The 19,841-nt window shown below is 38.7% G+C and overlaps 1 protein-coding gene across 1 annotated transcript in view; it reads left to right on the top strand.

Annotated features, from left to right (window-relative positions):
* DST (dystonin) overlaps positions 1–19,841 on the top strand; it is a 485,281-nt gene that overhangs the window by 297,541 nt on the left and 167,899 nt on the right. The window contains exons 12-31 of the mRNA XM_024754681.1: positions 308–427; positions 2,529–2,624; positions 3,118–3,245; positions 6,317–6,410; positions 6,699–6,853; positions 7,895–8,357; positions 8,439–8,567; positions 8,721–8,798; positions 8,877–9,038; positions 9,128–9,232; positions 11,870–11,965; positions 12,806–12,931; positions 13,533–13,685; positions 13,874–14,028; positions 14,235–14,361; positions 14,832–15,015; positions 15,947–16,104; positions 17,187–17,365; positions 18,295–18,433; positions 19,251–19,444. Of these exons, the coding sequence (XP_024610449.1) occupies positions 308–427; positions 2,529–2,624; positions 3,118–3,245; positions 6,317–6,410; positions 6,699–6,853; positions 7,895–8,357; positions 8,439–8,567; positions 8,721–8,798; positions 8,877–9,038; positions 9,128–9,232; positions 11,870–11,965; positions 12,806–12,931; positions 13,533–13,685; positions 13,874–14,028; positions 14,235–14,361; positions 14,832–15,015; positions 15,947–16,104; positions 17,187–17,365; positions 18,295–18,433; positions 19,251–19,444 (3,041 nt within the window). The remainder of the gene's footprint in view (positions 1–307; positions 428–2,528; positions 2,625–3,117; positions 3,246–6,316; positions 6,411–6,698; positions 6,854–7,894; positions 8,358–8,438; positions 8,568–8,720; positions 8,799–8,876; positions 9,039–9,127; positions 9,233–11,869; positions 11,966–12,805; positions 12,932–13,532; positions 13,686–13,873; positions 14,029–14,234; positions 14,362–14,831; positions 15,016–15,946; positions 16,105–17,186; positions 17,366–18,294; positions 18,434–19,250; positions 19,445–19,841) is intronic.

Raw genomic sequence — 19,841 nt, 5'->3', positions numbered from 1 at the left:
TTTTCTGCTACATTTCAATGCAGCCTCTGAAGCCTTTGTAACACAGTGCTTCAGGCAGCCTAGATCCCTGGATCAGAGCTGGCACTCCTTAGGCTAGTCTTAGTGGTCAGATGTTGATCGTGTGTTTTTAAGGCTGTTTAAGTGGAAAGGATTGGGACTGGGTGGAAAGGAAGAAAACATGGAGCTGGTCCTCACCGTCAGGCTTAAAGCCCTGCAAATCCACAGAATGACCTCTGGCCAGATTGTGTTAGACGTGAATGTTAACAATCTGCAGATATAGACCTTCTCTGCCATCTTCTCGTTGTAGGATGTTGAAGTCAAATGGATTGAATACCAGAATATGGTCAACTACCTCGTCCAGTGGATCAGACACCATGTGACCACTATGTCCGAGAGAACATTTCCTAATAATCCTGTAGAAGTCAAGGTCTGTGTCCCTATAGAAGTTAAGTAGGATTGAGTTTATTATTAAACTTTTAAATAATGCTGAAATGGTTCTGTCATTTCAGAAATTGAAGAAAAATTGCCCTTGGCAAGGTACTAATCATCAGGCAAATTATTTATTTATTCGTCTCCTATTGTACAGAGAAAATGGAAGTCAACATTAATAATTAAAAGATAATAGTGACAACATCTTAAAGAAATTTATAGTCCCTTTGGTCTGAATTGCTGAGAGTTTTAAGGTTTAATTTGGGAAGGTTTCTGGAAGTGACGTTGCCAGATTCTTTTTGGTGCCTGGGAGATGCCTGGAGCCAGCAGATGGCTGGGGCACGATGCGGGGCGGGAGCTTGTGCAATGCGACCATGGCAGGGCCTGTGCCTGTGGTCACATCCTGTTAAAAAACGGCCTCAGAGGCTCCTGTGGTACAGCAAGAGGTACATACCGTCTTTCACCATGAATTCGAAAATACATATCTGACTCCCAGAATAAATGAGTTCCTGGTTTAGTAGAACATTTACTACTACCTAAGAACCTGGGTCCATCTCTTTGAGCAGAGACATTATAGAAATATTAAAAGATAGTACAGATATAGAAACGTATTGAAAATAAGTTGTCTCATTTTGTACATTGGGATTTGTCATAGCAAAGTAGTGTACTTTATTTCAAGAAATGGGTAATGCGAATATGAAAAACAAAGTCTAATTCCTTGAATTGCAGACTTTGTTTTCTGGATCAGACTAGCATTGCAAAAAATGGTCCTAACCCAGGGTGGGCCCTGTTAACGTTAGTAATTGTGTCCATGCGTCTATACGGAACATCTGTGGAATAGCTTTTATTCACGTTGCCACGGGGAACTTGTCCTTGGCACAAAGTTCCTTGGTGTGTGTCGATGTGATGCTGTTTTAAGTTCTCTCTGAAGCTGTTTGTGTGATGTCTCCCTCTGTGGCTGGAACCTCTCCTGGCAGGAAAGCTTTCCTCCCCCTTCTATTAGCATGTCTACTGTGAACAGTGGGTAGCCCGTGATGGCATTCCGTGCTTATTCACCTATGGACATCCTGAAATGGTGCATTTTGAGTTTAAACCAATTTTCAGATTTCAAGTTCCATTTATTTCCAGATGGATTCCTTTTGTCCAGACATTTGAGTAAATTCTTGCTGGCTTCTGATTAATACAGATTCTTAAATTATTAAAGAAGTTCAAGTGACTACACAGATTACTGACTGTTGCCTGGGATAGGACGTGATACAGGAAAAAAATATATTGTGGGGAAATACCAAATAATTTTATTAGCCAGCAAAACATGAAATGGAATCCTTCAAAGAAATGTGTCTGCCTGAGTGTTTGCAGGGACTTGTCTTAAAGCAGCATGAATTAGGATGAAATAATTAGTATACACTTATTAAATGTGGAGATGCTTTATCAACATAATTTTTATAAGGTCCTTGTTAATAAATATAATAAACATATTTAAGAGATTCCCAAGTTAATATCTATAAATTAGATAGTAATTTAATTATATGGTTCAAACTTTTATAATAATAGCAGCAACCAATAGCATCTGTCTCATTTACTTATAAGATCTGCTTAATTTAGCCAATGGGATATTGAAACAAAATTTTAGTCCTATCTATCTGATGAGAATTCTGTTTTCAAGGGTAGACCATGAAATAGAGGAGAATGCTCCCCACCCCTTTTTATGGGAATTGCATCAGATGATTTTTCCAAAAACTAAAAGCTAAAGTACGGCATTTGGGAAGTGGATCTTTTAAAGTATGTATTTTCTTGTTTGGATAATGAGAGATTGTCAGTAGAGCCATAGTAGATACTGCTGTGGTTTTCACTATCCAGATGGCTGGGTAGCCTATGTTGAATCAGGGCTCATAGCCATAATTACACCCTCCTCAGATCCCATACAGCCTGGTTACCGACTGGCTGGGAATCAGCAGCGTCCTTGAGTGTCTGTTTTATAAAGGAATGCCACCGAGGGCACGCGACAGAGTAAATAGCGTTTCAAGTGGTGACATTATGTGATAATGAAAACAGGTCTTTGAAGTTTGGCCCTTCATTTATTTTCCCTTTCTTTTTAGGCACTTTATAATCAGTATTTACAGTTTAAAGAAGCAGAAATTCCACCAAAGGAGACAGAAAAATCAAAAATTAAACGCCTGTATAAATTATTAGAGGTAAGAAGAAATTTCCTTTGTATTGTCAAATGTAATATTTTAAAAAAATTTTATTGAAGTATACTTGATTTACAGTGTTGTGTTAATTTCTCTTGTACAGCAAAATGATTCAGTTATACATATGTGTATATTCTTTTTCATATTCTTTTCCATTATGGTTTATCACAGCATAATGAATATAGTTCCCTGTGCTATTATACAGTAGGACCTTGTTGTTTATCCATCCTATATATAATAGTTTGTGTCTGCTAACCCCAAACTCCCAATCCATCCCTCCCTCACCCCTCTTCCCCCTTGGCAACCACAAGTCTGTTCTCTGTATCTGTGAGTCTGTTTCTATTCCATAAAGTTCATTTGTGTCATATTTTAGATTCCACATATAAGTGGTATCATAAGGTATCCAATGTTATCTTTAATAATATACCTTGATGTAAGAAACATAATTTTTTACATCTTTGCTTCACATTAACTTTTATGTTGTTGTTTTCTCTAGATTTGGATAGAATTTGGACGCATCAAACTCCTTCAAGGTTATCATCCCAATGACATAGAAAAGGAGTGGGGAAAGCTCATCATTGCCATGCTCGAGAGGGAGAAGGCTCTTCGTCCCGAAGTGGAAAGGTGAGTGGGGATGGCCTCTGCCCTGGGTGTCCAGTGGGAGGGGTCAGCCTGTGTCGTGGAAAGAACTTAAGCTTTGGAGACCAACATTTACCTTTTACATTCACTTGGCTGTGTGACCTTGAATAAGTCACTTAGCCTTTTCTGATTCTCCATTTTCTTATCTAGAAACTCTTCCAGGAGGTTTGAGGAGGGATCGGTGAAGTAGTGTTTGAAGAGGGCCTAGGTTGGTGTGTGAAATCTCATCTCGTACAATGGTTACGGTTTTAAAGCCAATCAGGATGACCCATGAGAATTTCTCCAACTGACTTTAAAGTTGCCAGGGCCTGGATCCAGAAGTTCATCCATACATAACATAGACTAACCATGAACTTATCTTGTTTCTTGTTGTATTTTTGGCTACGGCCCTCTTTCTACGGGGCAGTGAACCTTCTATTTGAAGGGCAGTGAGGCTGCTTCTAGAGAACACTTAGTAAATGCTAGCTTAAGTTCCCTCTCTGCTTTTTTGCCCTGAAAACATCACTGACCTTCATCCTTTCTCTCCCGCTACACCCAGCTGCCAGGGAAGGTCCTGCTTGGTCTTCAGGACACATTTGTTGGATGGATGTGTCTCTGGGGTAGTCCTTACATCCCAGCCTGACTTGTGGTGTGTGGGGCTTGTGTGGCCTGAGTCCATGGGGCTGGCCTTACAGCCTGGGGACCGGTGGCCAGGCCAGGCATCACCCTCAGGCCCGACTGGCCCCACGCCGCCTCGCTTCTGCAGTGCGGTCACGCCATCTGCCTCTCAGGAGCTCTGACTTGCCAAAGTCCCAGCCTCCCCCATTTATGAGATCTCTGCACTGTCTGATCCTTTGGCTGGGAAGTCTGTTTCATCCCATCTTCACTCCTCGTCTTTCTCAGATCTCGGCTTCAATGTAATTTCCTCCAGAAACTTTCCACAGTCTCCCAGGTTGGTTCAGACGTCTTGGTGATAACCCTCCTGTTTATATGGATTGCTCCTTCATAGCCGTCATCTCTGTTGTAATTTTGTATTTGTGTCTGTGATTGGTTAAGCGCTGCCCATTCTACAGTTGTGAGCTCTAGTAACGTGGAGACAGATTCCTGTTTTTGTAGTTCCTCGTGGCGCCAACACTTAACACCCTGCCTGCTATCAGTATCCTGATGCTCTCTGCGCCTCCTCGTAACTTCCACATGGAAGAAATATGAACTAATGTGTTGAAGATACAGGGGCAGGTCTAACTTGTCAGGCCTTTCTTAAATCACTGATGACACTCTTGTTAAGCAGCCTATTCTGTCTACATAACTAGATCATTAGAACCAGAACAAGCTCGAAATACCCAGGATGGACCTTTTATGGAGGAGATAATTCTGGGTGGTTCAGATGGGGCGCTCAGCATCTCATCAGAAAGAGTGGAAAAGGATGCCACAGAAAGAGTACGCGGTAGATTTTAGTCGATAGACTAGCAGCTGGATTTTAATATATGTTAACGAAAGAATACAATGGTTAAGAGTTCGAGGTCTAGGAGCCAGTCAATCCTGGATGAATTATTAGCTCAGTGTACAAGCCCTGTAATCTTAGATTCAGTAACCTCTCTAAGCTTCAGTTTCTTCCTTTGTAAACAGGATGTAATAGCACCTACTGCATTTGGTGGTTCTAAGTATGTCTGTAAAATGATTAGTTAATTTCCTGGCATGTAACAATTGCTTCAGAAATGTTAGGTGCTGGCTGCTATTACTATTTGTGCTTTTCTTTTTACTAACTATATCTGACATGGCACTCTCAAATTTCCTTTTCTTGCCTTGTGAAAAGAACAGTATCTACCTCTAGATGGAGAAGCAACAGTTTGGCCTTGCAGTGTTAGGGACAGGAAAATATTTAGGAGCTTGGCTGATTCAATGCCTTCATTTTTCTTGATGCAGCAAGTTTTTTTTGGCATTAACTCTGTATTGCAAAATAATAGCTGTGCAGCGTGGGAGTGTGTAAAAAACAGATGCGAAAGAGCCAATGATCTTAGGCCAGGTAATAACCTATAGAAAGGAAAAATAAGCACAGACAAATTAAATTTGCAAGCATTGCACTGATATTCTTCTTAGCACCTTGGCTTTTAAAAATGTAAGGTAACTTCAGTACCATTAGACCTAATATTCCTGGGAGCTCATCCTATAAAGAAAGGTAAACGGACAATTTTCCATTAATTTAACCTAATCAACAAACACCATGGTGGTTAAAAAGGAAAAGTACTTTGCTTCTCCTCAAACTCATTTGTTTATAGGTGCTTGTAAGTATCAGTTTTTAACCCTGTGTTGTTCAGTACAGACCTGGCCTTTTCCAAAAAGCTGTGATCAGGATCTGATTGACTCTTTGTGTTCTTTTAGCTGATGATTTGCCAGAATAACCTTTTCTAATCGTACCTGGGCTCCTGGGAGGCATCAGAGTTGTTTTTGAGGCAGTTGCAAATGGATGACTCTTGGTGAAAATATTTGGCAAGTCTTCTCCAGTGACGCCCCAGTCAGCCTGCCTTGTCCATACTTGTAGGGCTTTAGTGCAGGCTACAAAAGGGAGACCTCAGCTAGTAAACCCATGGCTCTAGGCGAGATTCTTCTGAATGGCTATCAGTGTATTATTTGCTGTGTGTTGAATATGCACGTTGGAGGATATATAAGGAGCCATTAAAAGCTGTACCATTCAGCCGCCACTCTTCACCGTTAGAAGTAGCGCTTTTTGTAGACCTTCTACTTTTGAGTCTACTTTTAATGGTGGAGGAAAGAACATCCTTGCAAGGATAAGAATGCACAGCAGTAGTTACAGTTACCGTAGCAGTGATTCTGTGTTTAGTAACACGACTAGCACACGAACCAGTCTTGATTCAAATGAAAATTTCCTCTCAGTTCATTGTGGTCCAACGCTGATCAATTCCTGCATTAGCTTTGGCAATGAATCCTTTGATGGACACAGGTATGGAGTCATTGGTGTGGAATTGTGTTTTTTCTTTTGGTGGGCTGCATTTTTCAGGGATGGCCAACTCTATGACCTTAGAGGGAGAGGCTTTATTTTATCTCGTTCCTTCTTTTAGATTGGACATGTTGCAGCAGATTGCCAGCCGAGTTCAGAGGGGCAGTGTCATTTGTGAAGACAAACTGATGCTTGCTCGAAACGCTCTCCAGTCTGTAAGTTCATTTCAGGAGCTGGTGGGATTGCAGTAAGTGGGTCAGTGTGTTCGGGTGAACTAAAACTTTGCATAACGTTGGGTAGATTGGTCTACTGAAACAAAGTTAAAGATTATGATTACTTTGCTTTCTTGAGGGAAAAGATGTTTTTGAAGCAAAAGGGAAAACAGAGAAAATCCAAGTGGCTTCTGTTCTAATACTTCGAGTTTTATATTTGAGGCTAGTTTTGAAACTTGTTTAATTAATTAATTAATGTAGAATTAATATTGAGTTCTTTTAAAAATACAGGATTCTAAAAGATTAGAATCCGGGGTGCAGTTTCAGAATGAAGCAGAAATTGCCGGTTATGTCCTTGAATGTGAGAACCTTTTACGCCAGCATGTAATTGATGTACAGATTCTTATTGATGGAAAATACTACCAGGCAGACCAGTTGGTACAGAGGTAAGAGTGCTTGTTGGTCAGCCCTGTCCTTCTGGGTGACTGTTTCATGGCACCTGCATTAAGAATTTAGAGTGTGACAATTTTATGAACTATTTCTTAAGCTTTTTTTTGTTGAAAATGTGTGTCATGTTAATTCTGTCATATTTGGTTGTGTTTAGTAGGTTTTGTTCTTCAAAGGTAAGTAATAGAAAAAAATTTTATGATACATATAATATTTAACTCTGTAGTAACTAACATACAGTTGAAATATTCATGTGTGATATTTGAAAAAGGGACAGTATGTGAAAATTATCTTTTAAGTCAGCATTTCAGTTTTCTGTTTATCTTATCATGAAAATGTTCCTAATAAAGTATTGGTAGAAATATATGTGCATAAACATCTGTATCTCTGAGAAGTAGGTTTGGGAGTAGGAATGGAACCTTTCAGGTTGAATACTATATATATGTAAATATCTAAATACATGAGATATATAAAACAAAAATTATAAATGATGCTTTGACCCAGTAAGTCCACTTTTAGGAATCTATAGTAATTCTAAATATAGAAAATATCTAAATAAATATAGGGAAAAAAGCCTTTGTTCATGTCAGAAATATTTTATAGTAACAAAAATTTGGAATCCTACATGTCAAATAGTAGGAGAATGATCATATTATAGTGTAGTAATTGTGTTCATTATAAATTATAGTTATAAAAATAGTGATAATATGCAGAGTACTTATAGTACAACATTCAGTGAAAAAAACTGTGATGCAAACTTTTATCAATGTGATTACAATGACATTTTAAAATAGACTTTATTTATATGAGCAGTTTAGGTTTATAGAAAAATTGAGTGGAAAGTCCAGAGTTCCCATATCCCCCCTCAAAGCCCCTTCTCCTGTTAGTAACGTCTTGCACTAGTGTGATGCATTTGTTACAGCTGATGAGCCAATATTGATATGTTATTGTTAATTAAAGTCCCTAGTTTACATTAGAGTTCACTCTTTGAGAAAAATGCCTCTTATATTATAGCTTATCCCTTTTGATTTTCTTTCCAGGGTTGCAAAACTGCGCGATGACATCCTGGCCTTAAGGAATGAATGTTCCTCAGTGTACAGCAAAGGCCGCGTGCTGACAGCGGAGCAGACGAAGCTCATGATATCAGGAATCAGTCAGAGTTTAAACTCAGGGTTTGCACAGACCTTAAATGCCAGTCTGAACTCAGGGCTGACCCAGGGTCTAACGCCTTCCCTGACCCCGTCCAGCGTGACCTCAGGCCTGTCATCAGGGCTGACTTCCCGCCTGACCCCATCTGTCACTCCTGCATATACACCTGGCTTCCCATCAGGATTAGTTCCAAATTTCAGCTCAGGAGTGGAGACAAATTCCCTGCAAACTCTGAAGCTGATGCAGATCCGAAAGCCCCTTCTCAAGTCATCTCTACTGGATCAGAATTTAACAGAAGAGGAAATCAACATGAAATTTGTTCAGGATCTTTTGAATTGGGTTGATGAGATGCAGGTAAAAATATTTACTTTACCTGAATTTCAGGCTTTATTGCTACCAGTTTCTTTTTCAAACCTTATATCTTTCTATTTAAAGGTGCAGCTGGACCGCACTGAATGGGGATCAGATTTGCCAAGTGTTGAAAGCCATTTAGAAAATCATAAAAATGTTCACCAAGCTATTGAAGAATTTGAATCTAGCCTCAAAGAAGCTAAAATCAGTGAGGTATGTGAATTTGAAATCTGTATGTATTTCATCCCAGCTTCTGTTCTGCTCTTTCTATAAAGACCCTGTTGCAACAGGGTAAACGCCACATTGCTTGTGAATCAGAATTCCTTAAGATTCCTAACCTTGCCATCTTTTTATCCCATGTTATAGATCCAGATGACGGCACCTCTTAAACTAACTTATGCAGAAAAGTTGCACAGATTAGAAAATCAGTATGCAAAACTCTTGGTAAGTTTTTTTAACTTCCTGTTCCCCTTACCTCTATGTGGCAAAGACACGATTCTTACAATGATTCTCCTTGTAAAGAACACATCCAGGAATCAGGAACGGCACCTTGATACACTCCACAATTTTGTAACTCGTGCAACTAATGAGCTTATTTGGTTGAATGAAAAAGAAGAGGGGGAAGTTGCTTATGACTGGAGTGAAAGAAATACCAACATAGCCCGGAAAAAAGATTACCACGCTGTGAGTATGACTTCTGTAACTAGATGTTAAAAATGCATTTCAGGTTTTGTCATTTTCTAACATATTTCTTGCTTGTTTCTTTAAATTAGGAATTAATGAGAGAACTTGATCAAAAGGAAGAAAATATTAAATCAGTTCAGGAGATAGCAGAGCAGCTGCTTCTGGAAAATCACCCAGCCCGATTAACCATTGAGGTAAGTCAGAAAGTGTAATAGTCACAGTGGAATACAGACATTTGATTATTACCCTTCAGATTCTTCTATTGTTGATAAATTGAAAAATGCAAACTATCAAACTTCTATTATAACCTGAATCAAAAAGAATGTTTCTGACAGATCATACTGATTTGCCTTCAGTTCTGCTGAAGTGTGTCACCCACTCATCACTTCCAATAAAGGTACTTTGTCAACCCCTGTGGCCAAAGAGATGTAGTACAGTAACTATAAAGGACCTTGACTTGACAGGCTTTGAGGCTGATATTTCTTCCTAACCATATGACACTGCCCCAGCGACGTAACCTTACTCAGTCCCATTCACTTACCTAAAATGGGGGAAATTGCTTCTAACCCAAAGAGTTGTGTGAGAAGAAGAAGAATGTACTCTTACTATTTAGTTCAGTTCTTGGTACACAGTAGGTTCTCAAGAAGTACTAGTTATTATTATTTAATTTACTAATTGTATTCATGATCTGGTTTTGTGAGGTGTTTCCTCAGGGTGTAACACTCACATTTCAGACCCAGAAGGGGAGGGTTGACCTAGGGTTTATCAGGCTGCCCGTGGGGTGGTGGTGGGGTGGGGTGTGTTTACTTTTGGGGCCTGATATCTACTGGTTAGAGTTAGTGACTGTCTGAATGTGCAGGGGGTGATTTAAGAGGGCGAGAAGCATGTAACGTGGACAGATACGGTGTATTTCCAGAGGAAGAAAAATGAAGCTGTGCTTACAATGGGACACGCAATTGAAGAAAGGAATCTGAGAGTCTTTGTTCACTGAAATAAGTCTTCGTGACACAAAAGATTCATAAAATTCTAGGCCTCACTTGGTGGTCTTGGGAATATTATAGGTGACCTTCTTTCATATAAAAACGTGGTTTTCATCCCCAGGAAATGCTGCATAGGAATGTTAAAGACACAGAAGGTAGGGTGGCACCAGGGAAAGGAAGTTAGAATCATGAAGGGTCTGGATATACTTTTCTATGATGATCAACTAAAGGTGGGATAGATATTCTTTGGAGTAGAGGAATGAAAGCTGTTAGGAAATACGATTGTAGGTTGAGAATTTTGATGGGAATGGAAAATGTGGATGTGAACCTGATTACTTTTAGGTAGAGCTGTTAGTCTAATTAACTGAAAGTCTCTGGAACAATAAAGTTAAGCCGTAGTTGTCCTTATGATTCCATGGGCCCATCCAATGTCTTGTGGGCAATGGATAATAGTTAATTATTAACTCTTTTATATTTTATGTGAAAAAGAAACTAATAATCTGACCATGCACGATGTATCTTTTATAGCCAATTTACTCAAGTAGCTTAATTGGAGGGAGCAGGTAATGTGATCCAGATGTGTTGCCAGATTTCCAGTGCTGCCTTATGCATTCCACCCAGAAAGCTGCCTGGACAGAGCTCAGCAGGAGTGTTTTTTCCAGGAGGAAGGACAGGCTTACATAAGACAGTCATTAGAGCATCAAGGGCGCCCTCTTCCGGAAGCCAGTGAACTGAACCTTAAATATGAAAGGGTGTTTCTTGCGTGTTTTCTAGTAAGTAGGTGTCTTTTCTACAATATTTTTGCTCTCAGGAAAGAGACACCAAGTGGTAAATAAAAATTCAAGTAAAAACGTATGAAATAAAAATTTCTAGTACTATCTTTTCTTTTTTTAAATTTTTGGCCGTGTTGGGGTCTTCGTTGCTGCACGTCGGCTTTCTCTAGTTGCAGTGAGTGGAGGCTACTCTTCGTTGCTGTGTGCGAGCTTCTCATTGCGGTGCCTTCTCTTGTTGCTGAGCACGGGCTCCAGGCATGCGGGCTTCAGTAGTTGTGGCACGTGGGCTCAGTAGTTGTGGCTCACAGGCTTAAGTTGCTCCCCAGCATGTGGGATCTTCCCCGACCAGGGCTCGAACCCATGTCTGCTGCATTGGCAGGCAGATTCTTAACCACTGTGCCACCAGGGAAGTCCCCCTAGTATTATCTTGAATGTAATTCCAGAATTACACTAATAAGGGATTGCTTATGCCCTTTTCCACCCTCCCCAAACAGTCCCAGTAAAAACAAACAAATAAATCACCCTCACCCCTGCCAAGAGCTTCCAGACTAGTTTTGGAAGCAAAGACAGAGAAAACTACAGACCATGTATTTTTGTGTCAGGAGGGGTATTTTATGATCCAGTAATAGAAAAATTCAGGAAAAAGAAAGATGAAGGAAAATGTCATGAAAGAGGCATATCTGAAGATGCCGTATAAGCAAGTGTTGGCAGGTGGAGGGTTGGTTTTCTAAAAAGCTGGGATAGCTTGCATCCATTTCTAATATTAAAGAGATTTTCATGGAAAAACAGCCAGAGCTAGCTTTTTCCATATATTTTAAGAAAAAAAGGTCAAGAAGCTAAAAATTTGTAAGAAAGTGACTGGACTGATTGAAAAATTTATATTTAAACTTTTAGGGCTGGCTTTGTACAACTGGAAACTCATAGTTTAGAGGGACATTTGACTACCCCGATTTTTCAAGTCTTACTCTGTTAAAGAATTCTCATCATCTATGTAGACACTAGAGTCTTTTATGCTTGAGAAGTAAGTCGTGTGTCTTACTGTCCAGACGGCAACAGTGGCTATGTTTTTACCTGTCAGGCCTACCGAGCGGCGATGCAGACGCAGTGGAGCTGGATCCTGCAGCTCTGCCAGTGCGTAGAGAAGCACATAAAGGATAACAGCGCTTATTTCGAGGTATGGAGGCAGAATCACCATGTCGATCGATGGTATTGCAATTTTGGCTGAGTTACAGAAAACATTTCCATAATGTACTGTTAAGATGCATGTATGTAGTGTTCAGGGGAAAGAAACCAAAATGTTTTCTTTGTAGGGTATAGGGATATATGTTCTTCAGGGTAAATGGAAGCATTCTAGTAAGGAAGAAATACTTTAAAAATGCTTAAAATGTCAGAAAATCTTAATTTTGTCCATGCTTCTCTTATTAAGGAACTGTTTCATTACAGAGAGCTTTCTTTCTGTTCTTCAGAAATTTTAAAATATTCTTGGAATTTCACCCCCGATTAACAGCTGTTTGGACCCTAAAGTGAAATAGAAGTTCAGTCAAAATAATATCGAGCCAAAACCACAGTATACAGAGAAACTTTGTTATATATATATGTATATATTATTTTTCATGTTCTTTTCCATTTTGGTTTATCACAGGATATTGGATATAGTTTTCTGTGCTATACAGTAGGACCTTGTTGTTTATCCATCCTACATATACTGGTTTGCATCTTCTAATCCTAAACTTGCAATCCATCCATCCCTCCCCCACCTTCCCTCCCCCTTGGCAGCCACCAGTCTGATCTCTATAGACATAAACTTTGGATGGACAGTTAGAATTCATTCATCATCATCCAAGTTCAAGAATTGGTGTTTGGTTAAAGGAATGATTTTGGCTAAGTTGTCTTGTGATCATATTCTGTTCCCATGTAGGAGGGGTCCACACAGGGCTCTGGTACTCGAAACTGACAACTCTGGGCTTTGCTGACATTACATACACTTTAACTGCCAGTTTTCATCTTTCCTTAGTTTTTCAATGATGCCAAAGAAGCCACGGATTACTTGAGGAATCTAAAAGATGCCATTCAGCGGAAGTACAGCTGTGACAGGTCCAGCAGCATTCACAAGCTGGAGGACCTCGTTCAGGAATCAATGGTATGAACAGGAAAACCTGCAAGTTTCATCAGTGATGTATAGTGAGGACTAGATTAGTGCTTTATTATATTTTCTATGTGCAGAACTTCATGTTTCATTAGTACTCTTGATATTTCTGCCTCAATCAAGCATTTAAACATTCAGTTTTAGTGTTTTTTGGTAACAAATACAACAAAAGTGTTTTTCATGTGATTGCCTGAATATTTTAAAATGCTTTCACTGTGTTGTGTGTGTCTGTGTTTAGCCATTCATTCCATAAATACTTGTTAGCATTTCTGTATCCCAGACACTATTTTAGGTGCTGGGGATAGAACAGTGAACAAAACAGACAAGAATCCTGCTTATATGCCAGGGATGGGGCTCAATAAACATGATAAATTAGTAAATATACATAGTATGTTAGATAGTGGTAAATGCGAAGGAGGAAAGAAACAACCAAACAAAACAAGGGAAGAGAGATGTCAGTGGGGGTGGGGAGGGATTGAAAGCTTAGACCAGGTGGTCAGGGAAGATTCTTCTGGTGAAGTTCGTTTAGGCAAAGCCCTAAAAGAACAGAGTGCACACGTTTTTACTTTTAAAATCCATCTGATTTATTCCCTAGGAAGAGAAAGAAGAGCTTTTGCAGTATAAAAGCACAGTCGCAAGCCTGATGGGGAGAGCAAAAACAATCATTCAGCTGAAGCCAAGAAATCCTGACTGTCCACTCAAAACTTCTATTCCGATCAAAGCCATCTGTGACTACAGACAAATTGAGGTATTTTAACTCCTAGAAACAGACCAGATTCTGGCATTATTCATATATTTAAAAAATGAGGTCATATTGCTCGTTAGTGTTAAAGTTTTCCACCTCAAAAATACAAAAAAAAATCCCAAGATTGGATGTGGAAAAAGATGAGTACCACAGTGACCTCATCTTGTTATTCTGTTCTTCTTTTAAACCAGATAACCATTTTCAAAGATGATGAATGTGTTTTGGCGAACAACTCTCATCGTGCTAAGTGGAAGGTCATCAGCCCCACTGGGAACGAAGCCATGGTCCCGTCTGTCTGCTTCAGTGTCCCTCCTCCAAATAAAGAGGCGGTCGACTTTGCAAACAGGTTTGTGCGCACTAGCTCCAGTTGTAGGCCTGGCTGTGGAATTCTCTGAAGGTTAAAGAAACAATCAGTGCTTTGACAAGGCTCATAGGATCAGGAGGACCTAGAACTAGGAAACCTAGTATATGTCACAAACACAAAGAAAAATTGTAGCATGTGTTCAGAAGGAGTGGAAAGGCTGAATCTGAGTTTTCTTTCATATATTTCAGAATTGAGCAGCAGTATCAGAACGTCCTGACCCTTTGGCATGAGTCTCACATAAACATGAAGAGTGTGGTCTCCTGGCACTATCTCATCAATGAAATTGACAGAATCCGAGCTAGCAATGTGGCTTCAGTAAGTATAAATCTGCGCATCCACCTAACCTGTCCAAAGATTTGGGGCCCCTTGTCTCGAGGGGTGGGTTTTGTATTTTTTCTGGGGTAAGATGGAGTCGAGCAGCTCCATGATAATAGTCATTCATTCAATGAATATCTGTCCCATGTCTGCTGTATACAAGGCATTTTCTAAGGACTGGGGAATCTGGAAATCCCATACTTCATTCAGGGCTTACATTTTCATTGGGAGACACGGTATAGTGTTTGGGCATATAGAGATGGGTGTAGTTTGATTTCATTTATTAAATTTTATAGTCTTGTTTTTTCTCATCTTTTAAAACCTAAGATTGTAAATGAAGAAAAAATTAATTTCCAGTGGTTTTCTATTTATGACTATTAACATAAACTCATGTCCCATGAGACCCACTTGAGATCTGTCCTTTTGAAATTTTACTCTTAGTTCTATAATGGATCACTGGTCTTCTTTAGATAAAGACAATGTTACCTGGTGAACATCAGCAAGTTCTGAGTAATCTACAGTCTCGTTTTGAAGATTTTCTCGAAGATAGCCAGGAATCCCAAATATTTTCAGGTTCAGATATAACACAACTGGAAAAGGAGGTTAATGTGTGTAAGCAGTATTATCAAGAACTTCTTAAATCTGCAGAAAGAGGTAAAGCATGGGAATCCTTGCCTTTTTTTCCCCATGGGTGTTTAGTCCAGGCTATTTTCTGCTATCAATGGGAATCTCAATCTTAGGTATATTTTGTCAATCCACCTGTAATAGGTAGAAACAATGATTGGAACATTAAATGCCTGTTTGAAGTAGGAAGATTCAAGGAGGGATTCAGTTATTTCCAAATGATGAATTAATAAAAAGATGTCAACCAAGTCGTATGACAATGAATTCTTAGTGTATCTACTTTTAAACATTTTCACTGTTTTGCAATGTAATGTTCAGAGTGATGATCTTTTAGTTTCAGAAAAGTTTCAATTATTTTTCCGTATACCAAACTTGGATTTTTTAAAGACTTTTTCTTAGAGGAGTTTTAGATTCACAGCAAAACTGAGAGCAAAGGGCAGAGATTTCCTATAACCAAACCTGAACTTTATACAGGGGTTGAAGGAAAAGATTTTGTCTTGTTAACTTTTGTTAGATATAAATTTTATTCCAAACACTTGATATAACTTAGAGACCAAAAAAACTTAGTAGTAATACTCTATTTAAAAAATTTTTAAACATTAACATAATCTTTACCTTTCATTGTAAAGGATTTAATTTAGTTTTTATTACTAATCTGCTACTAACATAATTCACATTTTTGTGAACACAAAACAGAGCAATATATTACTTTCCTTAGACATCATAAATCAGATATTGGTACTTTAAGTGGCGTTGGGGAAATTTTATTAAATCTTCATAAATTGTAATGTCCACGATTTCAAGCTTTATATCCTTGGGGTGGATTTGTGGTGATAATTGGTAACATTAGTTTGACTAGTTGTGTTTTAGTAGTAGTAAAACTGCCATGTTAAATCATGAATGAGAACATCCAAAAGATAGAAAATGAGGTATTTTCTAAACATTACATTTATTTTCAAAGAGGAGCAAGAGGAATCAGCTTATAATCTCTACATCTCTGAAGTCCGAAACCTCAGGCTTCGGCTTGAGAGCTGTGAAGACCGTCTCATCAGACAGATCCGCACCCCCCTGGAGAGAGACGACCTTCACGAAAGCGTGTTCAGAATCTCAGAGCAGGAGGTAAGGCTGAGAAGCGCGTGGGGACAAGAATAGCACAGATTACTGTCTTAATGACCTTTACTGTTGACTCTGCGACCTCTCACACGCTCCCTTTGCCAGGGGTCACTTGGTGAGGTCTGCCTATGTACTTAACGCTGATGGCAGACGAGGATTCTGTAATTCAGTTCTGTCTCTCACTTGGGTAAACACGGGAACACGGGCTTTCTCACCCATTTATGTGAAGGCTGCGAGGGCTTCTCACAGTTTCTCACCTGCTCGATGCACAAGCACTGAGTTAGATGTTTGGGCCCGAGGAGATGGACAGTGAGGGAATGATTGATTATGAAACTTGACTGCTTTGGCTTCATTTCTTTGATAAAGTAAAAGTAAAGAGTATGTAAATGTCTTGCAACTAGAGATGATCATACTAAGTGAAGTAAATCAGAAAAAGACAGATACCATGTATTATCACTTATATGTGGAATCTAAAATACGACACAAATGAACATATCTACAAAACAGAACCAGACTCACAGACATAGAGAACAGACTTGTGGTTGCAAAAGGGAAGGGGGCTGGGGGAGGGAAATACTGGGAGTTTGGGATTAGCAGATGCAAGCTATTATATATAGAATGGATAAACAATAAGGTCCTAATGTATAGCACAGGGAACTATATTCAATATCCTGTGATAAACCATGATGGAAAAGAATATGAACAAAATGTATGTATGTATTTAACTGAATCACTTGGCTGTACAGCAGAAAGAGTTTGGGATTAGCAGATGCAAGCTATTATATATAGAATGGATAAACAATAAGGTCCTAATGTATAGCACAGGGAACTATATTCAATATCCTGTGATAAACCATGATGGAAAAGAATATGAACAAAATGTATGTATGTGTTTAACTGAATCACTTGGCTGTACAGCAGAAATTAACACAACATTGTAAATCAACTACACTTCAATTAAGAAAAAAGAATACGTACGTGTTTAAGTTAAGGGTCATAATGGGAAATGTGTATTTTTAAAGTGTTTGAAGAAAGAGACACCATCTGGAGTGATAGCCTAATCCTCATGTTTGTTCTCTGTTGTGTAGAAACTAAAGAAAGAGCTGGAGCGACTTAAAGGCGATTTGGCCACAATCACGAGTAAATGCGACGACTTTTTCAGTCAAGCGGCCGCCTCTTCCACGGCTCCCACCTTGCGATCCGAGCTCAGCGTGGTCGTCCAGAGCATGAACCACGTCTATTCCATGTCCTCCACCTACATAGAGAAGTATGGAACCACTGCCTTAATAGAAATCATCTAAACTGGCTTCATAAAAGTGCCACATATATATAGGCTGTTTAGCCAAATATGTTCATTTTTAAGAATACAAAATATTTTTCTTAATAACAAATATATTAAATATTTCTGTGGACTTACGATGCATCTTCATGCTGAAGGGGAATGTGAGCTTCAGAGACTAGAGCATTAATGATCTTCCCACATGTTGCCTATAGTTTTGGTAGCTCAGCTGTTGTAGCCTATAGGACTTTCCTCCCAGGCTTGGTCTAAATTAGGTTTGAAAGAAGCCCCTCTGCTGTTGGAATCTCCTGCTGAAGACCACTGTGGGGGCAGGGCATGGGTTCTGTTAGAAGACAGTTAGCGGGATGTTAATCCTTTTTTAAAAATTTTATTGAAGTATAGTTGATTTACAGTGTTGTGTTATTTACTGCCCAGTCACTGCTACAGAAAAAGTGATTCAGTTATACACATATATACATTCTTTTTCATATTCTTTTCCATTGTGGTTTATCCCAGGATATTGAGTGTAGTTCCCTGTGCTCTACTGTAGGACCTTGTTGTTTATCCACTCAGTATATAACAGTTTGCATCTGCTAACCCCAAACTCCCACTCCATCCCTCCCCTAACCCCCTCCCCCTTGGCAACCACAAGTCTGATCTCTATGTCCGTGAATCTGGTTCTGTTTCATAGATAAGTTCACTTGTGTCATGTTTTAGATTCCACATATAGGTGATATCATATGGCATTTGTCTTTCTCTGTCTGACTTACTTAGTGGGATGTTAATCTTGTAATAAAAGTGTCAGTGTCTCGGGATGAAGAACATGCTGCATCATGCACCCTCATGGTGCTTTGGGACTGTATTGCGGGAAAATAAACACTTACCAAAAGGGGGTGTTGTTTAATTATCTTTTTCAGGTTGAAAATTGTCAACTTGGTGTTAAAAAACACTCATGCTGCAGAAGCCCTTGTAAAATTCTATGAAACTAAACTGTGTGAAGAGGAAGCAGTTATAGCTGACAAGAATAACATTGAGAATCTAATGAGTACTTTAAAGGTATGCATTTCACTGCTGGCTGTTTTTTAAGATTATCCTTTAAAAGTATTTCTCTAGCACTTGGTCCAGGTCTTCAGACATCAAGCATTAAATATCTGAACTTGAATACATTTCTGTCCATTCTGTGTCCTGTCTCTGTAGTACCATGGCTTACTGTAAATGAGTGTATTCATTCATTTTTAGTTTGAGGTGAGTTCTTTTCATTTGAAGTTTGGATCTTTTTGACGGTAGGTTTTTATAGTCTGTTCATGTCGGCAGCAAGAGGAGTTGAAGCTAAAAAGTAAATTATTGGTAATAGATTTTCTTGTGGAAAGAGGCAGTTATTTTAAGAAATCAAGGTGAGTAGAGTAGTTAATCTAAGAAGGAAAAAGGCTGATAGTTATACTCATCTGTTTCTTTTCCATTTATAAAGCTCTGAGTAAAGATATTGTAAACCAATTGTGAAAAGTTTTCTCAGTGATTTTTTAATGCATGTGTTCATTTTTAAACAATGAGATCAGTAGATATTTAAAAAACAAACAATGAAAAAGACTTACCGAGGTAGCAGACTTGCTTATGAATTTTATTTTTTTGATATGCAAATTTCGTTAGACTGAACTCTATAAAACTGTTGGTTTTTTTAGGTCAAAGTACAGTCAAATATTGGCAATTTTATAAGGTTCAAGCTAATATAATATTTTATATATGAAAGATATTCTTTCCATTGTCTGATTTTATAGCAGTCATTTGTAAATGAATGGTAAAATTAGGTGAATAATGTGTTTACACAATGAGCGGTTGATACGTTTTTGTAACTTTATAAATTGATCTATTTTAGCAATGGAGATCTGAAGTGGATGAGAAAAGAGAAGTCTTCCATGCACTGGAGGATGAGCTACAGAGAGCAAAGACCATCAGTGATGAGATGTTTAAAACCTACAAAGAGCGTGACCTTGACTTTGACTGGCACAAAGAAAAAGCAGATCAGTTGGTTGAGAGGTGGCAGAATGTTCATGCTCAGATTGACAACAGGTTAGCACCCTTTTCATTCAATTTTAGCTCAGATTAATCTCTGCATTCTGGGTAAAGTCTAAATGTATTAGGCTTTTTACTTCCATATGTAATTCATTCCATAGAGTTAATTTCCATATGTAGTTAATTGTGTTAATTGCAAGAGCTCTGTCCAATTACATTTCTTTTTTATAGGGTGGCCTTTAGTAAGATATTTAACTTCCAAGTAAGTTATTTTTCTGTTCTGTGTTATTACAACTGTTTATGTACTCTGGCATTTATATAGTTAATCTACTTGCCTTTTCTGAAGGAAAAAACAATGTATTCTCTAATTATTAGAGAATTCTCTAATTATTACCACTGATAATATCAAAATAACCATGACTTAGTAAGAGGAGGGTGGGTCATGCATTTCCTA

The sequence above is a fragment of the Neophocaena asiaeorientalis genome, unplaced genomic scaffold, assembly GCF_003031525.2.
Source record: "Neophocaena asiaeorientalis asiaeorientalis breed wild unplaced genomic scaffold, Neophocaena_asiaeorientalis_V1.1 scaffold319, whole genome shotgun sequence".
Lineage (NCBI taxonomy): Eukaryota > Metazoa > Chordata > Mammalia > Artiodactyla > Phocoenidae > Neophocaena > Neophocaena asiaeorientalis.
The sequence above is the reverse complement of the archived record's forward strand: the minus strand, read 5'-3'. Positions and strand labels throughout refer to the sequence as shown.